The sequence below is a fragment of the Trachymyrmex cornetzi genome, unplaced genomic scaffold (genome assembly GCF_001594075.2).
Source record: "Trachymyrmex cornetzi isolate Tcor2-1 unplaced genomic scaffold, Tcor1.1 scaffold299, whole genome shotgun sequence".
Lineage (NCBI taxonomy): Eukaryota > Metazoa > Arthropoda > Insecta > Hymenoptera > Formicidae > Trachymyrmex > Trachymyrmex cornetzi.
In genome coordinates, this window is record NW_017297680.1 from 1,856,279 (window position 1) to 1,877,003 (window position 20,725).

Here is a 20,725-nt window from a genome sequence, read left to right on the forward strand (position 1 = left end):
CCGGCCAGCACACCCCACCTGATCACGCGGACCTTCTCTTCAAGGTCCCTACCTTGCTTCCTGATACCCATTTTCTTATTATACGCTCGCTCATCTTATGACGACGCGCTGGCATTTGTTGTTTCTCTTATTTCTCTCTCGCTTGCCAAGCGCGACGTAATCGCTCCTTACTTCCCGCGTGAAATGTAATCTTATTTATTTATCTTTTTATTTTTATTCTATTTATTATTTTAATTTAATTAATTCAATTAAATTTCCTTTACTCTCTCTCTCTCTCTCTCTCTCTCTCTCTCTCTCTCTCTCTCTCTCTCTTCCTGGAAACTGTGACTACTGTTTAATGGATGGTTAACTATTGGTGAATTTGGTCACTCGCACTACTGAATCGATACACATTAAAGGCTATTTTATATAAATTATCTAAATGCATTGGCGTAATATAATCAACTTTGACAATGAAATTGTACATGTTTACTCCGTTAAATAATGTGCATCAGTATTATTATCGGGTGTTTAATTGTTTAACATATTTATGTGCTTTTACATTTAACTTTGTTAACTTTATGTATAGTAGCTTTCAGTATGTTCACTATGTACACGTTTTTACATCTTCTATAAAATATTAGTTTGATCGGAATGAAAATTTGAGATCAGCATTACGCGGACGGATGAGCGAGTAAGAATGGAATAAGAATGAAACGATTACCTGAACAATCGTTGCTCAATACAGGTGATGTTACTCGGTGACAGCGGCGTTGGAAAAACCTGTCTTCTGACGCGTTTCCGTGACGGTCGCTTCCTGTCGGGAAACTATATAACGACCGTTGGCATTGATTTTAGGGTGAGACTTTAGAGATATTCCATTTTACATTTACCTTGTACACGATTAACAAAGAATGCGAATGAACTTTTGATTAATGATTCTTTGTGCAACGAAGTACATGTTGCTCACATTGGACGACGATATCTTCGTGATTTATTAAAGCTTAGTCCTCGTAGGACTACAGAAATTCAAAGAAGTATCTTTCCTGCCTTTGCAGAACAAAGTTGTCACCGTCGACGACACGCCGATCAAGCTGCAGATATGGGACACAGCCGGCCAGGAAAGGTTCCGAAGCGTGACGCATGCTTACTACCGAGACGCACATGGTAAACTGTTTTCTTTTACGTAACAAGTCTGTTTTCAATAAAGATCGGAACGATATTCGCAGTACAAGTTAATAGATCGAAATTGAAATTAGTAACATTGAAAGGAATTAATTTGTAGATAAATTAAATACAAATATTTTCAATTTTTAAAAATTATTGCTAATATTGCGCAAGCATTACGAATTATGCTAAAAATATTTGATTGTTTTTTAATATATATGTAGATATATATGTTGGTTATAAATACATATTATATATATAATATGTTGTTCATTTGCTACAACAAAAAATAACTTAAAAATTGACATTTTTTAATTCATTACAAAAAAAGTATGAAAATATAGAGAAAAAAGGAAAAAATATATTTTAAAAGAACATACTTTTATTCCTCTACAATTAATTATTTTGCACCCCAAAATTATATATTAAAATTAATATTCCAATATTTTAATTATTCGAAACATTCAAACTCATTTTCAGAAAACCTTTGCTTTCTGAATTGTGTCATTATTGTAATAAATGAGCGTGTATGTACATACATATATATACATATATCTCCAGATTAGTTTACCAGATTGAAATAAAATTGACGTGATGATATTCTTAATTAGAAACATGTTTATCACAGTTTGCGTCATTGATAAATACGATATCGTTGACAAAGATTTTCCACGTGTTTTGTAATATCTCGTAACAATTTAATTATCGCGTAAATGCCACCGGTCTCGAAGCTGTACATATGTTTTACTAGCTCCTCGTTTTACACAGCGGAAATTAATGAGAAACATCTCTCTTGGTAAGAGATATGACACTTTGGAGCGTCGGATGTTTAATGCGCGCTTGGTTTAATAGGGGAGCTTTTCTCTTACAATTACGAAATATGAAATTTTATCCGATTATTATTATTGATTGCCCATTATGTAAGGAGTTTCAAATTCTGAACTTTTCTTAATTTGCAAATCCATTGATTTTTAAAATCATCTTTTCCGTAATAAGAAAATTATTTGATATCCTATATATTTTTTTTTCTAATTTTAAATAAACTTTCAACAATTTGAATTATTGTTATTTAATTTCATGTGTAATTAATTAACGTCTGTTAATTTTCGGGATCAATTTTGGAATTAATTTTCGGGTGTTTAAAAACGTTAAGATTGTGTACGAAAAGTGTAAAAATTAATGGATATAATTTCGTACTTTAGAATTTGAGTTTTTTTTAAATATATTCTTTCCTGTTTTTCAAGGATCTATCTAAACAAAATTAGTTTTGGGATTGGGAATTTGAGACATCTTGTGCATGTAACAATAAACTTTCCAACGTACGAAACAAAAGCATTGGTGTGTCTCCGGGGAAATCTTAATTGCTCGTCCCGACTTTGTTGGTCACACTCGAACCGAGACGAATCCGGTCCGTTTTCGGACTTAAAATAATCAATTTGGGACGTTACCACTATCACTCGAACTCAACTTTACAATGCATAAACCATTTGTAATTTGCTAACCCGAATCCTAGGCTGTTCTCGATTTTGTTACTCCGCCAGTTTTGGCCAGGTGCCAGATTCGATTTACTTATATAGATAACGGAGAAGTAATACAGAGAGTCTGAAGGGGAAATCTCATTGTTTATCCATCTGAGTTCTGAAGTTGTTGCGACAATAACGCTGCGTCGCATCTCAACTTCGAAAGCAATCATTCCAGAGTGAATTCGACAATAATTAGACACTCATTTAGAAGATTAAACCATTTAAATCACGCGGAATCGAAACATCCAAAGTTCGAAAGTCAATTGATTTTGTAATTCGTAAAACGTTTTAAACAACTATAGTAACTATACTAGTTTAAATATAAAATAATTAAATAGTCAATATATCTAAAGATTTAAACGTAATGTTAACACAGTACCACAAAAATCGATTTTTTCCTCTCATGAACAGATCAAAGAGATTCTGAAAGTAGATGTAAAAAAAAAATATCCGTTTCTCGGCGTTTTATCAGATCAAGTCGTTAACGTTTTTTATACAGCCATTTATCATATTTGCTTCATATTGGCTTTTTACAATTGTTTTAAATTATATAATAATTTTTTCAAATAAATAATCGACGTTTTTGTGCATGTGAAATTATGCGATAAGAAAATTTGAAAATATATGAAAAAAATAATTTTCAATTGTTTTTTTTTTATTCAGACTCATCGCATAATTTCACATGCAAAAACATCAATTATTTATTTTAAAAAATTGTTATATAATTTAAAACAATTGTAAAAAGCCAATATGAAGCAAATACGATAAATGGCTGCATAACTTGATCTGGTAAAACGCCGAGACACGGGTATTTTTTTTTACATCTACTTTCGGAATCTCTGATTTTTTCATGGGAGGGAATGTATGTTGTACTGTGTAATAAGATTTGTTTCAGGATAATGTTCAAAAGTGAGAGAAAATCGTGTTATCTAATACAGATTATAATTTTTTGTACTTTTGCATTGAATTCGATTACCGTTTAATATATTTTCATATGTATAAGATGTAAATTAATGCATTTACATACTTTTTACTCATAAGAAGTTTCTGACCGTCGCATGACGTAAAGTCGATTAGGTAGTCGATAAAAAGAAGGCAATTCACAAGACTGCGTGTTCCAGCGCTTTTGCTGCTGTACGACGTGACGAATAAGACGAGTTATGACAACATCAGGGCTTGGCTAAGCGAAATCCGGGAACACGCGAACGAGGATGTCGTCATCATGCTGCTGGGTGAGTTGCGTTTATATTTATGGTTCCCGTGATGATACGATAGATCTGCCCACTTGGAATGGTCGATCGCCGGGAGGCTAAACGCCAGAAATAAGGACCGTAGTAATGGTTTAGCACGCTGAGATAAGAACTCAGGAGAGCGATTAATGACCCAGATTTAATTTTATCGGTCAGCTTGTCCCAAGCTGATATATACATCCAGTTATCGAATCCAATTTAAATAAAAAATTTACAACTATATATATAACAATCCAGGTTTCTGGAAAGATCGAGTTCAACTAGTAGCGTTTCCGCTTAATGCAATTTGGATTGCTTTGGAAAGCAATCAAGATCAATCTTTACGAGCCCATGTTCGGCCAGAAAATGCATTCGTTATAAGTACAAAAAGAATATAAATATTATCGACCATTCGCAGCTTTACGTGTCAATTTTCAGTTTTCAATTTCAAATCTAATTTTGATCCGAATATACCTCGTGTGGATTGCTGGCTCACGTAAATTGACCTTAATTGTTCATAGGCAGTCGAGATCGCAATGATTGAGAACGCTGTTAGCTTTATCGTGGAAAAGTTGGATATTTTGTGGTAATTTATCTTTTCGTCGCTGTATTAAACCGCAGGTAACAAGTCCGATTGTGGGACGGAGCGTGCCGTTAAGCGGGAAGACGGCGAGCGATTAGCGCAGGAGTACAAAGTGCCGTTCATGGAAACGTCTGCCAAGACTGGCCTCAATGTCGAATTGGCGTTTCTCGCCGTTGCTCGGTACGGTCTCGACAAAATCGACGAATCTACATATAGCGTGAACGAACAATGCTTGAATAAACAATGCTTGAACAAACAATGCTTGAAACTGATTTTTAATCAATTTCACGTCCACGTTTTTTTTTAACTTCAATTTTTCCATGTATCTTTGAAATTGAAAGTTTTTAGAGACTCAAAAACAAATAAAAGATAGATGAGTTAAAATAAAAGTTATTTGAGCTTAGAAAGCGTTTCATGTATTTATGAAAGGAAGGTTAGAGCTAGATAAAATCGATGAAACTAAACGATACCACTTGTTTTCAGGGAGCTGAAGGCTAGAAAAAGCGATAACTCTGATGGGATGAAATTCAACGTTCAGGACTACGTGCGTCAGCAGTCGCAACGAAGCTCCTGCTTCAACTCCAGCTGCCTGACAACTTGAACTGCTTTCCTTTTTTACGTTAATTAAGAGAACACGCGAACTGGAACCGCGTTGGTCGCGAAGAGATACGGCGTGAAATTGCCATTGCGAGCCAGGCATTCATTTGATTTCCGCGTAAAAGAGAACATCGGTGTAACATTCGTTTGCGAGACGGTATAAATTTTATACTCGATTCATAGAGTAACTTTCCGAATAAACCACAACGCAGGCGAAGCGATTCAAGTTCACCGGGTGAATCGAAACCACAGCATGCATCCAGTGGTCAAGATTTTCGGGAAACACGAGGAATTATTTCGTTCAACAAAAAGTCATGAATGTTCACACAAACCGCATATGTGATACCAAAGGCTCGATGAGTACGAAATCGTTTACGCTCTTAAAAGAATCAAGGTCAGAGAGTTGAATTTTTTTTAGCATAACGTCAGGAAGAACACGGAGTTCTCGTTAAACGTAAGCAGACATGTGTCAATGATTACTCGCATACGTTGTATATTAATGTGAATAGTTCTAAGAGGATAGAAAGAGTTTCACACGCAGGATACCCCCGTAGAATAAGGCTTTAGCTTGATGGTTCTAATTTCATGTACGCTACATCCGCATACATATGCGTATATATATATATATATATATCATTAAGCGCTCAAAGCGATTATTAAACGATTGTTGAGCATAAGTTGTAACGTCGATTGTCGTACACCGATTCCGTAATCGTTCGTTACGTTGTGCTCTATTAGCGTTCGCTGTTCGCAACAAAGGAGCGCGAATAATCTTCGATTTGCATACAATGTGCTTATTACGAGTTATAGCCCGGCGCGGTTGTGTTTCTTTCGCGGTGCCTGCGTGAGCGAACAAAATGTCAATGCAAGTTCAGTCGACGTACCAAGTAGTTGCGAAGTAGCTCGTGTCGAAAGAGATAGAGAAAAAGAGAGAGAGAAGTCACATCTCGTAGGAAGAACGTTGAGAAAACGATTCGCAGCCACCGTTGAACGGAGTGGCGCACGAATATGCTCAAGTTTTCCTATGATTACGTCCTCCTCTCTTCTTTCGTTTTTTTCTTCTTTGTAGTCGATGAGAGTACGTCACAGACTTCTATACAAATATCACTCTGATAGCTGCTAGTTCTGAAAGACGAAAGTGAGATAAACAAGAAGAGAGATGGCGGTCATTTTTAATGAGTCCAACCGTCAGCATTGAACCATGAAATCTTTTTTTTAGAATAGTCGGTGTTTATGTCTATATTATTTCGCCAGATATCGTTTGCCCTTGGATCGACTTGTGAGAAACCGCGAGACTTGTTGGCGATTTAGATAGTCTATAGAAATCTGTGAAGTACATTTTGTGATCGCTATCAAGCTTATGAGCATGTTTTATAATCGAGACAAACTGATATTTATGTAATATTAAAGAGAAATACTAATGCCAATTGAAGGGAAAATGGTTATCCGCAACAACAAAGGAATCAGGAAATTTATCGATCGTTATGATGTCAGAGTTCTAAGCAAAGTTGAGGACCGCTGTCTGTTGAAGAGTCAATAAGCTTAATATACTGTTTAATAAAGCTCTATCGACGTTATTGCGAAGAACCGTTTAATCACTCTTGATTTTTCTAAGCCTCTATTTTGCGATAGAATTAACGGAAAGTACCAAAGACGTGCGGATGTTAATTTTACAGTAAACGGAAATCGAATTTAGAATCGGTTTAGGCAGAAGATTGAAAGATTATATCACGTATGTTACATCCTGATGTATATGACGTGCAATCTGTTTTACCTGCAGTGTACAAATGACAATTTCGTGTATCAAATATATATCAGAAGGAATATATGAAATAAAAGTCGACCAAACGTACAATATATACCATTTTAATATTCCCATCTGTCTCCCGGTCACCACAATCTTCATGAATTAATTTTTTTCCGATATGAACTCGAATAAAAACAGAATCATCGAATTTGTTTATTTAACAGAAATGAAATTAGCAGAAATATTTTAATTTAATTAACAGAAATATTTTGTGTTTGATTAAAAAATACAAAGACGTTTCCTCAAGCGATTATTTTTAATAAAAACAAAATACGAATGATATCTTTCTGCAATTTCTCGAAAACTAGATAACGGATTGCAAAAAACTTCCATGAATTATTAGTAAAGTAAATTTATTACAGTGTCCTAGCAGTTTTTGTATTTTTTTGATCTCAGTTATAATCACGCATTAAGTAATTATACTCCAAGCGTTCATGTCTAGGGGAAAGTAAAGAAATAACATGCAAGAGGTATAAAGCAATCTGATCCGGAAGATCTATATGAGATTCGCCGCGCGCACACGGATTTCTTATTTTTTATTTAATTATATATTACATTTATAATATTTAGATTGCACCAACGTTAACTTTGACTTAAGCAAAGCTTAAAAATCTCTTTTTTTAAAGCCGGTAGAGAGACAGAAAAGGAGAGAGTTTTAAGCCTCGCTTAAAATTAAAGTAACATTGATGCAATCGGGCCTTAATTATATTATATAAATATATATATAAAAAATAAGCTTTAGTTTTCGCTATCTTACTCCATCTATTCCATTAAACACGCATGTGGGTACAATTCTTAGATGACCTCGATTAAATTTTGATTATCTTAATAAGCGATTAAGTTATAATTGAAGTTTGGTCGAAGTTGTTTTTATTGTTTCTTCTTTTTTAATTAGAGTGCATCTCATTTCCTTTTTCTTCTCAATGTTGATTGTGCGGTCATTTAATGAATGTATATGATTGTAAATGCATATGAATATCTTCGTGTGCTCGGATTCGTGGGTTAAATGACCATGCAGATCAGATCAGAAAGAAAGAGAGAGAAAGCATATGTATGTTGGGAACACATAGACTTACAAAATAGATGCAAGATGTTCTTATGATAGAATAAAGCCGACAGAACGGTGAGAGATACAAAACATCGGTGAACCTCTATCCTTCTCTTACGCGCGCATATTGACTGTAATGGAGAAGAATAGAGATTCTTCACTGTTGTTTTGCTCTCACTCACTCTCACTGTTTTGTCAGCTTCACTTCTACCATGGAACTATGCTGGATCTATTTTGTGAGTCTATAGGTCTGTTCTTTTTAGCTGAACTTCTTGCACGGTTAATATTTTCTCTTTTCCTCTCCAACATAGAAAGAAAAGGAAGAAAAATGAACCGTGCAAAAACCTTAACTAAAAAGAACAAACTTTATGGTTGAGAAGTCAAGGAAAAATCTGTCCGCAGCATACGCATGCGTAAAATCCATTCTACATTAGACACAAGCTGATCGCAAGTTTGTTGTGACAGCCAATTTGAAGCTTGCATTTTGAAATCGACGCTTCACATTAGGTGCGTTCCGTATCGCGCATGATGCGCATGATGCATCCATTGTCCTTGTTTAACATTTGGTAAGCAACAAGGATAAACGATGCATTATGCGCATCATGCGAGAAACGGAACGCACCCATCTACTGTCGCAACAAACTCGCGATCGGCTTGCGTCTAATGTAGAATGGGCTTAATGTACATCATTGATCATGTGATCAATCTTGACAGACTCGGGTTCCAATGGCTGCGTTCAGCAGAGAAAGCAGCTTTGAAACTGTTGTAAAATTCTTCAATATGATTGGTTTATACGTTCAGATCTATAAGGAACCAAAAGCAAGAACCAATCGTATTGAAGACTTTTACAACAGTTGCAAAGCTGCTTTCTCTGCTGAACGCAGTCATTGTTGCCCATAGTGCCTCTTACCCTGGATCTACAATAGGGTTTTAAGCCTTAAGCCGTAAGAAATTGACCAACTACAGTCAAATGTGAGGAGAATAATTGATTGTGATTCGTCCATTTCTTATGGCTTAAAGCTTAAAAATCTATTGTAGATCCGGACTTACAGTCGAATCCGAGAAGAATAAGCGACTGTGATTCGCCCATTTCTTATGGCTTAAAGCTTAAAAATCTATTGTAGATCCGGGGTAATTGGTCTGTTTCTTACGGCATAAGGCATGAAACACCTATTGTAGATCCGGACTTATGGGTATTCCACACAAACTTGTAGAACCGCATAATCATGGGTGGCACCCAGTTGGACATGAGCCACTCACAGCGCTTGAGACTACAAAACTCGTAAGCACCGGTCGCTGTGATTGGTGGTGTCCAATCGAGCCGTGATCAATCGGGATCACCCCATAATCATATGCATAAAGAAAATTATCCAATCACATTTCTGTCATGAAGACAAACGTAAACTACGATTGGATGATTTTCTTTATGCACATGTTTATGCGGCTGTGCAAGTTTGTGTGGAATGGCCCTTATAATTATGAAAAATTTGTTGTGCAACAAAAGTAATACTAGTCTAATATTTATCATACAACAAACTTTTCGAGTGTATTGATTAGGTACGAGATAGAGGATTTCTAGAAATTCAAGAACTTTTCCATCCTCAATTACGCACGATGAACATATTTTTCGTCGATGCGATAAATGAAATATTAGCCTAAGGCCCCTGTATCTGATCGGACATCTCTGAAAGCAAGGTTCGCCAAGCGTCTGATCACGCCATCTTGGCGCATCACCGGCAAGTTGGACGCGCGGAAACGGTGGCAACGGTGCTCGCTCGCTTGCCTCTGCCCTCTCCAGTTAGTCCAGTTCCGGTCCGGCGTCCGGAGCCATTTCTAATTCTAATATTCCGTTAGGGCATACGCCGCAAACACAACGTGTCCCTAACCTGGGAGCCTTTGAAAGACGGGTACGTGGCGTCGGTGTCGGCGACGGCGTCCTAATTGTGGTGTCGTCCCGCGCCGAGTTAGCGTAGTCCATGATGGACGAGAACGTGGTGGAGAGCGAAAACGAGGAGGCGATCGAGAACGTGGAGAATGTCTGCAGACTGTGCCTTTCCAAGGATGGACCTAGAGCTTCGGTGTTTGCAACGCAGGAGGAAGAGGAGTCGTCCAGGGAGCTGTTAGTCGCTAAGATTCAGGCCTGCCTGTCGATCCAGGTGCGTATCTGTGCGACTTGCATTCTTTCTCCATAGAAATCAATGAGACTTCCTTGACGCGAAAGTCTCGATTATTTTGCAATCGAGTTTGACAAAGCCTCGCTGAAGTATGCCGCTTCGCGACGCGTTTTGAGGTTATGTCTACATAAGTCGATTCAGAGTCGAGAATCATGCAATCGGGCTGCTCCCCCCAATCGCATATTACTCGTGTCTCATCTCTTTTAATCTCCTTCCTTCTTTTGCGATGAAGCGCAATTATAGCGTCTATCTCATTCTTGTGAATAAGCGAATAAAACATTTTAAGTGCTCTCTTAGATACGTCGCTTATTTAAGTGTTTGAAAGGTGTGATACATGTTGGGATATAAGAGAATTGTTAAACGATATCAGTTGACAGAAATGATTTCAGAGTAAGCATTGTATTATAAGAATGTTTAGTACTGATTTTTTAAATATTAGGATAGGAATTTAACAAAAATTTTACAAATTGTTTTTCGTTTGTTCGGAGATTTATGACAAAATTCGGAATACTGAATTCACTGAAGCGATCCAAAGTTATAAGGAATTTTAATTTGCGACGAATTTATTTAATATCTATTTTCAAAATATTAGGAACTTAACAAGAATTGTATGAATTGTTCTATTTTTACATCTGAGTATTTATATAAAATTTGAGTACAATTCTCTTATTAGTTTAAAAGTGATTTAATTTTTTTCTCTTATGTAAAATCATTGGTCTGTTTTCTGTTCCTACACTAAACTGTTCTAGAACTCTTTTTCTCGCTTTAAACAAATATCAAACGTATATCTATCTCACTTTAAGTTCCAAAAGTGTACACTAGTTCAGCCACAGAAAACAGACCTCATAATTTGATGAGAAAGTAATATTAAGAGAATTGAATTAATTTTATATATTTATTAATCTTCAAACTGCACACCTCCCTTGATTGTATAAAATCAGGAAATTATCTAATTCAAAATTTAAATTAAATATAGGTATATATTTTTTACATGAATGGTCCAATAAGATTTTTAGGCCCAGTTCCACAACTGGCGATTAACTCTTAACCTAGGTTCAACTTGTTTCTCATTTCTTTCCAATTCTAGAATTGAAAAGAAATAATGAATAAGTTGAACCTCGGTTAAGAATTAACTGTGAGTTGTGAAACTGGGCCTTATTGTTTAAATATTTTTGTTGAATGCATCAGCTCTAATTATTAGAAGCAAAAAATATATTTCACCTAAGGTTTCAAACATTTACTTTTTTAAATTTTATATTTTGTGCATTTGAAGTGAGAAATATAAGTACAAAATTCCAAGGAAAGAACACAAAACAAGAAAATTGTAGAATAAAATAAGCTTAGCTTTATTTACAGTTTTTTTACTTGTAATCTAAAATTTTTGTCGAGATTTTTATTTGATCATGAATATGCTCAATATTTTAGATTTCGACAACCGATAAGCTGTCCACATGGATATGCACAAATTGTGTGAAAAGCGTTAATCAATGGTATACCTACAAGGAATCGTGTTTGCGTTCTCAGGACAAACTACAAGAATGGCTGGCAAATCAATTGCAATCGAATTCTACGGTATGTTGTATTTTTAAATTTATTAGAATACAATAGTTTGTCATTTTTACTGTACTATTAAGATGCCTCCTCAAGAGACACTGAAAATAGCATTAGAGTGATATCAATTTTGACGTTTAGAGTGGAAGCATAAAGCCTGTTCTTTTTAGCTGAATTTCTTGCACAACGGCTCATCTTTTTTCTTTTTCTCTCTGGCGTGAAGAGAAAAGGAAGAAAGATGACCCGGGTAAGAACGTCTGCTGAAAAAAACAGACCTATAGACCAGTGATGCACAAATATGAAAGAATTGATTCTGAAGAATCATTCCTTTTTCTACCGAATCGATTTTTCAGGATCCATGCAAAAAGAATAAGGGTATCGCTCATGTAACTTTCTCTAGGATAGAAATGCGAAAAGTGAAATTTTTTTATATGATGTGTGTATATGTACATAGGTCGGTATTTCTTTGTTCTGTTTTTTTCTACTACTCTCTTTCTCGCTTTCGACAAATGTCAAACGTATATCTATCTCATTTTAAGTTCCAAAAGTGTACATTAGTTTAGCCACAAGAAACAGACCTATAGTCAGATCTTATATTCAAGACCGTCTTAAATATAGTTTTAAAAAGTCACGAATCAGTAAGAATGAACTATAAATACCGCCCACATATAAAAATTTTTACTTTTTATGTTTCCACTCTAGAAAAATGTTCATAATCGATACTCAGTTCTCAAAAATTGATTATTTTTTCACTATTTTTTTTTCTTATTACATATTGATATAAGATTATCACTAGAATGGCCAATTGGTTATCTGCGATAAAAGAGAATTGATTCCCTAAAAAGGGGGGGAAAAATCGATTTAGTAAGAATCAGGAGTCTCAGAAATCGATTAATAATTGTATTCCCAGAATAATCGACTCTTTGTTTAATACTTGATTTATGCTTTGGTCTTGACCCTAAAATCCTAAAATTCAGCCAATAGGACTGCCAGTCTTAATTGGTCCTAACTAAAATCTGTATTTCATTGGCTGAATTTTAGGATTTTAGGGTTAAGACCGAAGCATAAACCAGGCATAACATACAATATATAAAGCATAAGAAAATCAATCAAAGTTCTTTCATGAAATGAGAACTTTGATTCTTTCATGCATTATGTATTGTGTTTTATGCAAAAATTTGTACTCTGACTTTTAACATTTGAATCTGATATTGTATTTATATGATAAATTTTTCTTGAAAATGACTAGTTTTTTTTTATAGCCGTTTTATTTTATTAATGCCTCAAAATCAAGTTTCTGTAATAAATCAAGAGATTTTAGATAACAATATGCTATCCACTCTCACCACCCCCACTCCATCCCCACCCCTATTCCCATATACATACGCCCGCGCGCGCATTTTTACTGTGTACTTAGATTTTGCTAAATTTTTACGATTTCTCTCACGCGTATCATTTGAAATGTGTGAGTCCATTTACCTTTCATGTGCAAAGTACTTGATTATCACGATCAGAATTTTATTTCGGCATGTGAAGCTCCATGTACAAAAAAATATCGGGTGCTCTCTAAAATGCGATAGCAACATAGGATAGAAAATTATTTTCCTCTTCGCTTTGTTTACATTCATATGCAGCAAGGGAACTCACGAAAATCAAGTAACCCAAAGGAATGAAACGCCTGTCACATCCACGTCATTCATTTTGAATAATTCTGAGAACGGACGAAAAACTAAAATCATAAATGTACCATAGATGCATACACAACACACGCGCGCGCGCGCGCGTACACACACACACACACACACACACACACACACATATATACGAAACTTCGATTTTTATGCACCTTTTTCATATAAAAATGCACGCGCGGGCGTATGTGTGTGGGAATGGGGATGGGATGGGGGTGGAGTGGGAGTGGAGTGGAGATGAGATTGGGAGTGAAGGTGGTGAGAGTGGTTGGCATATTGTTATTTAAAATCTCTTGATTTATTATAGAAACCTGATTTTGAGGCATTAGAGTAAAATAAAACTTTAAATGCCTACAACAAAAAAACTAGTCATTTTTAGGATTTGTGCCTATGGACACTTTTGATCAGTAAGTCAAGAACTATAACATACTAAAATTTCAGCCAATTTCACGAAGGGCTAAAATCCTATGATTTTGTGCGAGGTCCTTTGTCATACAAATGCAATACGAGGCTCAGATGTTAAGGGTAAAAGTACAGATTTTTGCATAAAGCATGACGTATAATCATAAAAGAATCAACCAGAGTTCTTCTTTACATGAAATGAAGTGTTCTAATTAGATTGATTTTCTTCTGGATGGATTTATTCAATATCCAGCATCAGATCACTCGGATCAAACAATTGAATATCATATGCATAATTGCTATACATCATTTTTAACCACTTTTCACTGTCCAGCATCAATTTTGATCATGTAACTTGTTTTGATACTGAAAATGACCCTCAAAACACACACACACTTATAACAAATTTGATTGGACGCACTCAGTGCGCACTGGTGCACATTAAAGCCGTTGTACACAAAATAACGTGAAGATATGAAACAAACACAGAAATTAATTAAATCGTGAAATACATTTTATTGTATTATTAGGTAAAATATGTATTTCATAATTCGAAATATTTGTATTTCATTTTTATATTCAAATTAAATCAGTGTACAACGGCTTTAATATGCACCAGTGCGCACTAATCGAAATATTTGTATTTCATTTTTATATTCAAATTAAATCAGTGTACAACGGTTTTAATATGCACCAGTGCGCACTAGTACTTCCAATCGAATTCGCCATTGTCCTCACGTTTTCTTAATCTTTCCAGGTTATTAGGATCAAAGATGAACCAATGGACATAGATTACGAAAATAGTGTAGAAATTATCGAGGAGATCGTCAATAATGTAGAAGCTATCGAGAAGACCACTAATAATGTAGAAGTTGTCGAGAAGATCATTAATGATGTAGAAATTGTAGAGAATACCACCAATAATGTAGAAATTATTGAGGAGACATCCACTAACTTGGAACAACCAGTAAGTATAAATTTTTTATTTGGAAAAACTGATTATGATCAAAAATATTTTTCTATATAAATATATTTGTTTTCCAGCATCCACCAGTTCAAAAAGTGGAAAACAATGAATCTAGTAATGAAAAAGTGCAAGATGTAGTAGATAACAGCGATGTTAATGATGCTGCGAATGATACTGACAAAGACCCCGAACCAATCTCATCCGCAATGGAAAAGGAAACTGATAAGGAAAAGAATCAAGAGGATCAGCAGAATTCTATAGTTCTGTGTTCCATTAAAAACGAACCGCAAGATGAAGACGATACCGATGGTACCATAGAAGTAGAATCGAATAGCAGTGAATTGAATGCCATGGCAGTCGATGAGGCAGAGGACACTGTCATGGAGGCTGATTCCACGCAAAAGTCTAATGCGGCTGGCGCATCGCCTAAGAAGAAATTCAGACGCGGTCCTCATACTCACTTCAGAGGAACGCGTGTTTTTAAACAGAAGTGCACGCACTGCCAGATATTTTTGCATTCTAAATACTCGTACATGAAACACATGAAGAGGTTCCACAGTAAAGAAAATGGCATTGGAAATTCAGAGATGCGAAACGACGACGAGGAGATGATAGAGGATCTAGAAGATGAATTGATCAGTATGGAGAAGGACTCACCGCTGACGCAAGTTCAACAGGACATTATTAGTCAACTGAAAACTTTTTCTTGCTACTCTTGCGAACAGACGTTTAACGATCGACGTAGCACTCTTTCTCATATACGTCAACATATGCCGGATCTACGACCATACACATGTATTGCTTGTTTGACAGAATTTCCAGATCGATCAATGTATCAGTTACATTGCGGAGCTTCCTTCGAATGCGCCATGAAGATTGCTCTAGTTGTACCGAAACACGGTAGCGAGCGATATTTTACATGTAACATGTGTTTGCGTTCAATGCAAGGTAGAAAGGAGTTACTCAGCCACTTGTCGAAGCATTCTGATAAGCAGTACGAGGAGATGATGTCGTCGTCGACGCGAGCTCCGCCTAAACTGAAGCCGATGGCACCGTTGCCATCCTCGAAAAACAGCACTCTCCATAAGAGCGGACCTTATAAGAATGGCGATCCAAAGCATAATCATGCCTGCGATTTATGCGGCATGATCTACCGATATCGGCCCAATATGCTCAAGCACAGAGAGATATGTGCGCGATTGGACCCAGACAACAGAATATTGTACAAATGCGTGCATTGTTACATGACGTTCCTTGTGTTTAAGAAGTTCCATTATCACATTACAGCCGATCATAAGAAAAAAGATTTTACTTGTTCTGAGTGCTTTTCCAAATTCCGATCACCCAGCGATTTTGTAACTCATTACGAAACCCATCGCACGACAATGCAAGACAACCTACAAGAGCAGTATGACAGTACCTCGCAGAATACAGTTCAAACGCCATTGAAGGAACGTAATGCTTACGAAACAAATGTCAAATCAAGAGTTAGTTCACGAATATCAAATCAGCAGTATCCTTGCCCTCTCTGTCCCGAGAAATTCTCCACGAAGGTTGAACTGAACGAGCATCGAACTCTTCATCTCAAAATGAAGATATATTCGTGCGCCATTTGCCGTAGCTTATTCAGCAGCGCCGGCTCTTTGGAAATCCATATGAAAGATCATGGTATCGAAGACGCGCACGAAAGGGACGCCAATGTCTCTTGCGTGGAATTTGGCAGCTTGGATGAAGATGTGAGGATTGAGAAAGATTTGGTGAATATCAGTAGCATCTCGGATCCTGGTCAAAATCATGAATGTGGCGAATGTGGTAAGGTACTATCCAGTTACGCTAATCTTCGACGACACGCTAAAATCGCTCACCGAAACACTAAGATCTATGATTGTGTCGATTGCTCGCGAATGTTTATGCGTAAAGATTTGTACGATACTCATATGGAGATCAAGCATAATTCTAAGAACACAATGCTGCAGTGTCCGCAATGCCCCAAGAGTTTTGTCTTCCATTCGAATTTCACTTATCACTTCCGTACTGCTCATCTCCAGAAATCACAAGCCGGTTATGCCTGCGATATCTGCGGCAAAGTCTTTGTTGAGGAAGCGTCTTTGAAAATACATAGGGGCTGGCACAATCGCGCCAATTCACGTTTGAGCACTCGATTTATAATAGGAGATCAGAATACATCCAATGACGCGCAAAAAGAATCAAGTAGCGTTGAATCTGTTGAGAATTCAGAACGGCCGGCGAGAGCACGAAAATCCTTCCCTAATCCACCACTTCAATCACTAACGAAGACATCAGGGAATTACCAATGTCAAGTATGCAATGACAAATTCAATGATGTCATAGAACTGAGGACCCATTTGTGGGACGTCCACTGCGCTCGCAACAAACCAGAGAAAAGTTTCTCTAATGATGAGCTTCAATGCGAACTCTGCACGAACATTTTCCCCGATAAGGGAACCTTAGCATGTCATATGCAATGGCACAAGGCTAATCCTATTCTCAGTGACATACAAAAAACGTTCGCCTGCGATATATGCGGTAGGTCTTACAGTTCGAAGAAGGCTCTATGGAAGCACAAGAGACTTCACAAAGCTACTGCTGTAGCATCAATTAAATTCCAATCTTTGGCTAGAAAACCGATGGCTACACAATTCCTATGCAACTTCTGTCGCAAAGTCTTTTCAAGCAATCAATCTTTGCAACGGCACAAACTCACTTTCCACAGTGATCCGCTGAATCAACAACGTGCGCAGCAACAGTTGTATAACAGCAGTCAATTATCGTCATTTGATGAACCAAGGACAAAGCGCGTGAAACCAGACATTGAAAATGATAATTCACAGACCAAATTGTCGCCTTTTGCCATGGACTTCGCTGGCGAAAAAAGGAAGCCGGTCATGTGCCATGTTTGCAAGAAAATGTTCCCTAACATGAGCGTGTTGTACAAGCATAAGCAAATGGTCCACAAACGATCAAGAATACCCGAGTGTATACCGATGTCGACTCAGGATGGCAAATTTTCATGCAACATCTGCTTCAAGAAATTCCCCGGTCTATCAAATCTGCGACAACATTTCACAATCAAACACAAGAAGACGTCCGAAGCCAGCAACGCATCAATGGCAGTGAGCAATGAGAGATTGTCGCTCCCGACACCCGAACGTCCAAAGGAAGCAACCTATGAAGTGGCCTACAATAACGTGATGTACAGCTGTAAATTGTGCAAGCAGTGTCACGTCTTCAATAAGAATTCTATCATAAGCCATATCACCAATGTGCACAACGCAGTGTATCAGGCCGATAGCAAGACGTTCCACAGGGAAATCACTCTGAGCACTTACGTAGTAAAGGACGCTATCGGAGCTACTTGTCCGCAATGCGATGTTAAATATCCTAATAACAGGGCTCTGAAGATACACTACATTAAGTTCCACGAAAATAACGATTAAAATTGTTAAAATCTGGCCATTGATTGTGCTAAGCAGGAAGATTTTTTAATTGTAATCACAAAAATCGAAAGATAATTCCTAAATCATGATTGTCTACATGCTGAGTGGTATATTCCTGAGATAGCATCGATTCTGAATAAAGACTTGGATCGAAAAATTTTGGTTCGGATAATAGTCTGAGATTAACCTTTTAATTCCAGTTCTCTTATCGTAACGATTACCGGATTCATTTGGATTTTGGTCCTTTTCGATTTCGGTTTTCAGTAATTATATACCGGATATTTATATAATATATAATATTATATAATTTATTACGTTATAATGTATTATATAATATTATGTAATATAGTATTAAATTATATTGTATACTTGTAATGGTCACCGTTACTTATTTAAAAGAACTGGAACTGATACCGAAACTGAAAACTTGCCTCTGACTACACTCGTAACCAAGCCGAAATTTTAATCCATGATGTAATTTTGGTCGGAGTCCTTGAGTCTGACGCATAATATGCTAATTTTCTTATTATAACGATATTGTTTTACGATTCCAATCTTTACGATACATTCTGAATAGTTATGATTAACACGTAAAGTCATGCAAGTACTGTTGAGCTATAATTTCGTAAGATTAAATGAAACGATAAGAAGACAAATTACATTATCTTATCTTCAGATATAGGAAGTGTGCCATTTTAATGTACACTTCAAAATCTTAGTTGTTTATTTTAGAAAAAAGTTTTTTTCTAGTATGAGAGAGAGAGAGAGAGAGAGAAACGATTAAAATATTTGCAGTGTGCAATTAAAATGAGTTGTCCTATATATATTGTCATGTTGATAAAGCTTTTATTTCACGGTTACGATTTATTTTCCACAGGTAACGATTTATCACGAATAATTTGTTACCTGTTTAATATAGCGATTGTATAATTGCGACCAATGAGCTGTGTAAATATCAAAGCGATAGAATTAACTATATGTATGATGAAACGTGGCAGCCTCTTGATGCAGTTATGACAAGTTGTCATGATCGCTGCAGTCGGGTATCTACATGATTAATTTTTCAACAAGATTAAACTTTTAATATATTTGTTTATGTGCATCATGTTATTACTTTTCGATTTTAACGTGTGTATATGTTTTTGAATTTTTTCAAAAAAAATGGAATAATTATATGAGTATTAATTGATATTCTGGTAGATTTCTCAGCATTTTTGCCTGGTTGTTGCGATAATGATAATGGTCACCTCGGGGATGCTGCAACAATTATAAATTTCTTTATCTACTATACTATAGATATACATTGGGTAATAATTATAACTATTATTATATATGGTGTGCAAATAAAAATCGTAAATATCTTACTTATATGTAACAGTATTTATTAAGAACGTCCTTTTTACAGTTTTGATTGTTTTCGCTTATCTTGCCAGTTTATGCATACACCATTCCTCTTGTTTTTTTCCATCTTCCTCGCTGGTTGCATTAGCAATGTGTTAGATTAGTTTTATCACTAATCCTGCGTATTTGTATTTCTAATGTATGAATTATTAACAATAAAAGAAAAGAAAAGAATTATTGATTCTTATTATTGAATTTTTAAGACTAATCATTAGATAGATAAATTTTCAATTATATTTCCTTCTTTAATTATGAGATTATGATAAATTAATTATATTTTAAATAGTGTAAAACACTCAGTATTAATAAAAAAATATTGAGTTGGAAAAGTGGCTTCGATAAAATAGAATGAAATTTTTTTGAAAATAGAAGTGAATTATATATGTTACAATGTTATAATTAAATCATTATATATGTATATATATATATATATATAAAATAGCAAACCGAATCAAACCTTAATTTCTTGAAGAAAAGTTTTTCTATGTGAACGTTGACCTGCTTTTCGTTGATTGCAATTTCCTTATGTATAAGAAAAGAGATTGTAAACTTTAAAGAAAAAAATAAATCATACAACATGATTTATTTTACCTTAATTAAAATTGGAATTAAGTTCTTTGTTTCTATCACAACTGAATATTTTCTCACTCAAAATTCTTAATGTATTCAAGATAATTCCAATAATCGAATCGAATCTTTTAATTGACAAGCATTAAGTTATTTAGCGCCCCGTGAAATCATGTATAAATATCTATAATACTAACAATTTTTCAAACTTGTAACTTGTCTCGGGATTATTTATGAACGAAAGACAATAAAAGTAACATTGCGTAACATCAACGGTATATTTGGCGATGATAAAAGCTTATGGAAATAGGAGAGGATTAAGGCAGACGGGCAAAGAAATCATCACACGAATATTTGGTACTTCCTTTTTTTTATGAATGCACAAAACATTTTAATATAAACTTAAAAATCCGTACAACAATATGAAAAATTATAGACTATTATACACATGTATATAGATATATATATATTTATATGTCGTACTTTTTATTTTTTCCATTTTCCGGGTTTATCAATATATATATATATATTTATTTATTTGTTTATATTTCTTTGCTATATATCTTTTTTTTTTATTATAA

At 35.5% G+C, this 20,725-nt stretch overlaps 2 protein-coding genes across 2 annotated transcripts in view; both read left to right on the forward strand.

Moving 5' to 3' along the window:
• The window catches only part of LOC108762451 (ras-related protein Rab-37), an 88,604-nt gene extending 81,683 nt beyond the window's left edge, over positions 1 to 6,921 (forward strand). The window contains exons 5-8 of the mRNA XM_018509461.1: positions 1,038 to 1,146; positions 3,791 to 3,901; positions 4,520 to 4,661; positions 4,965 to 6,921. Coding sequence (XP_018364963.1) covers positions 1,038 to 1,146; positions 3,791 to 3,901; positions 4,520 to 4,661; positions 4,965 to 5,082 — 480 coding nt within the window. The 3' untranslated portion in view covers positions 5,083 to 6,921. The remainder of the gene's footprint in view (positions 1 to 1,037; positions 1,147 to 3,790; positions 3,902 to 4,519; positions 4,662 to 4,964) is intronic.
• Positions 6,922 to 9,745: 2,824 nt separating this feature from the next.
• LOC108762370 (zinc finger protein 845) lies at positions 9,746 to 18,448 on the forward strand. The gene is made up of 4 exons (XM_018509340.1): positions 9,746 to 10,089; positions 11,533 to 11,679; positions 14,509 to 14,718; positions 14,796 to 18,448. Exons 1-4 carry the CDS (start codon positions 9,910 to 9,912, stop codon positions 18,174 to 18,176), a joined length of 3,918 nt encoding a protein of 1,305 aa, XP_018364842.1. The 5' UTR covers positions 9,746 to 9,909; the 3' UTR covers positions 18,177 to 18,448.
• The last annotated feature ends 2,277 nt before the right edge of the window (positions 18,449 to 20,725 follow it).

What these genes read in the sequence shown, in the direction of transcription:
- LOC108762370 (XM_018509340.1), top strand. Translation starts at nt 9,910, where the DNA reads ATGATGGACGAGAACGTGGTGGAGAGCGAAAACGAGGAGGCGATCGAG. An exon ending in AGGCCTGCCTGTCGATCCAG is followed by an intron (nt 10,090 to 11,532) that starts GTGCGTATCTGT and finishes TCAATATTTTAG; the next exon opens with ATTTCGACAACCGATAAGCT. An exon ending in CCACTAACTTGGAACAACCA is followed by an intron (nt 14,719 to 14,795) that starts GTAAGTATAAAT and finishes TTTGTTTTCCAG; the next exon opens with CATCCACCAGTTCAAAAAGT.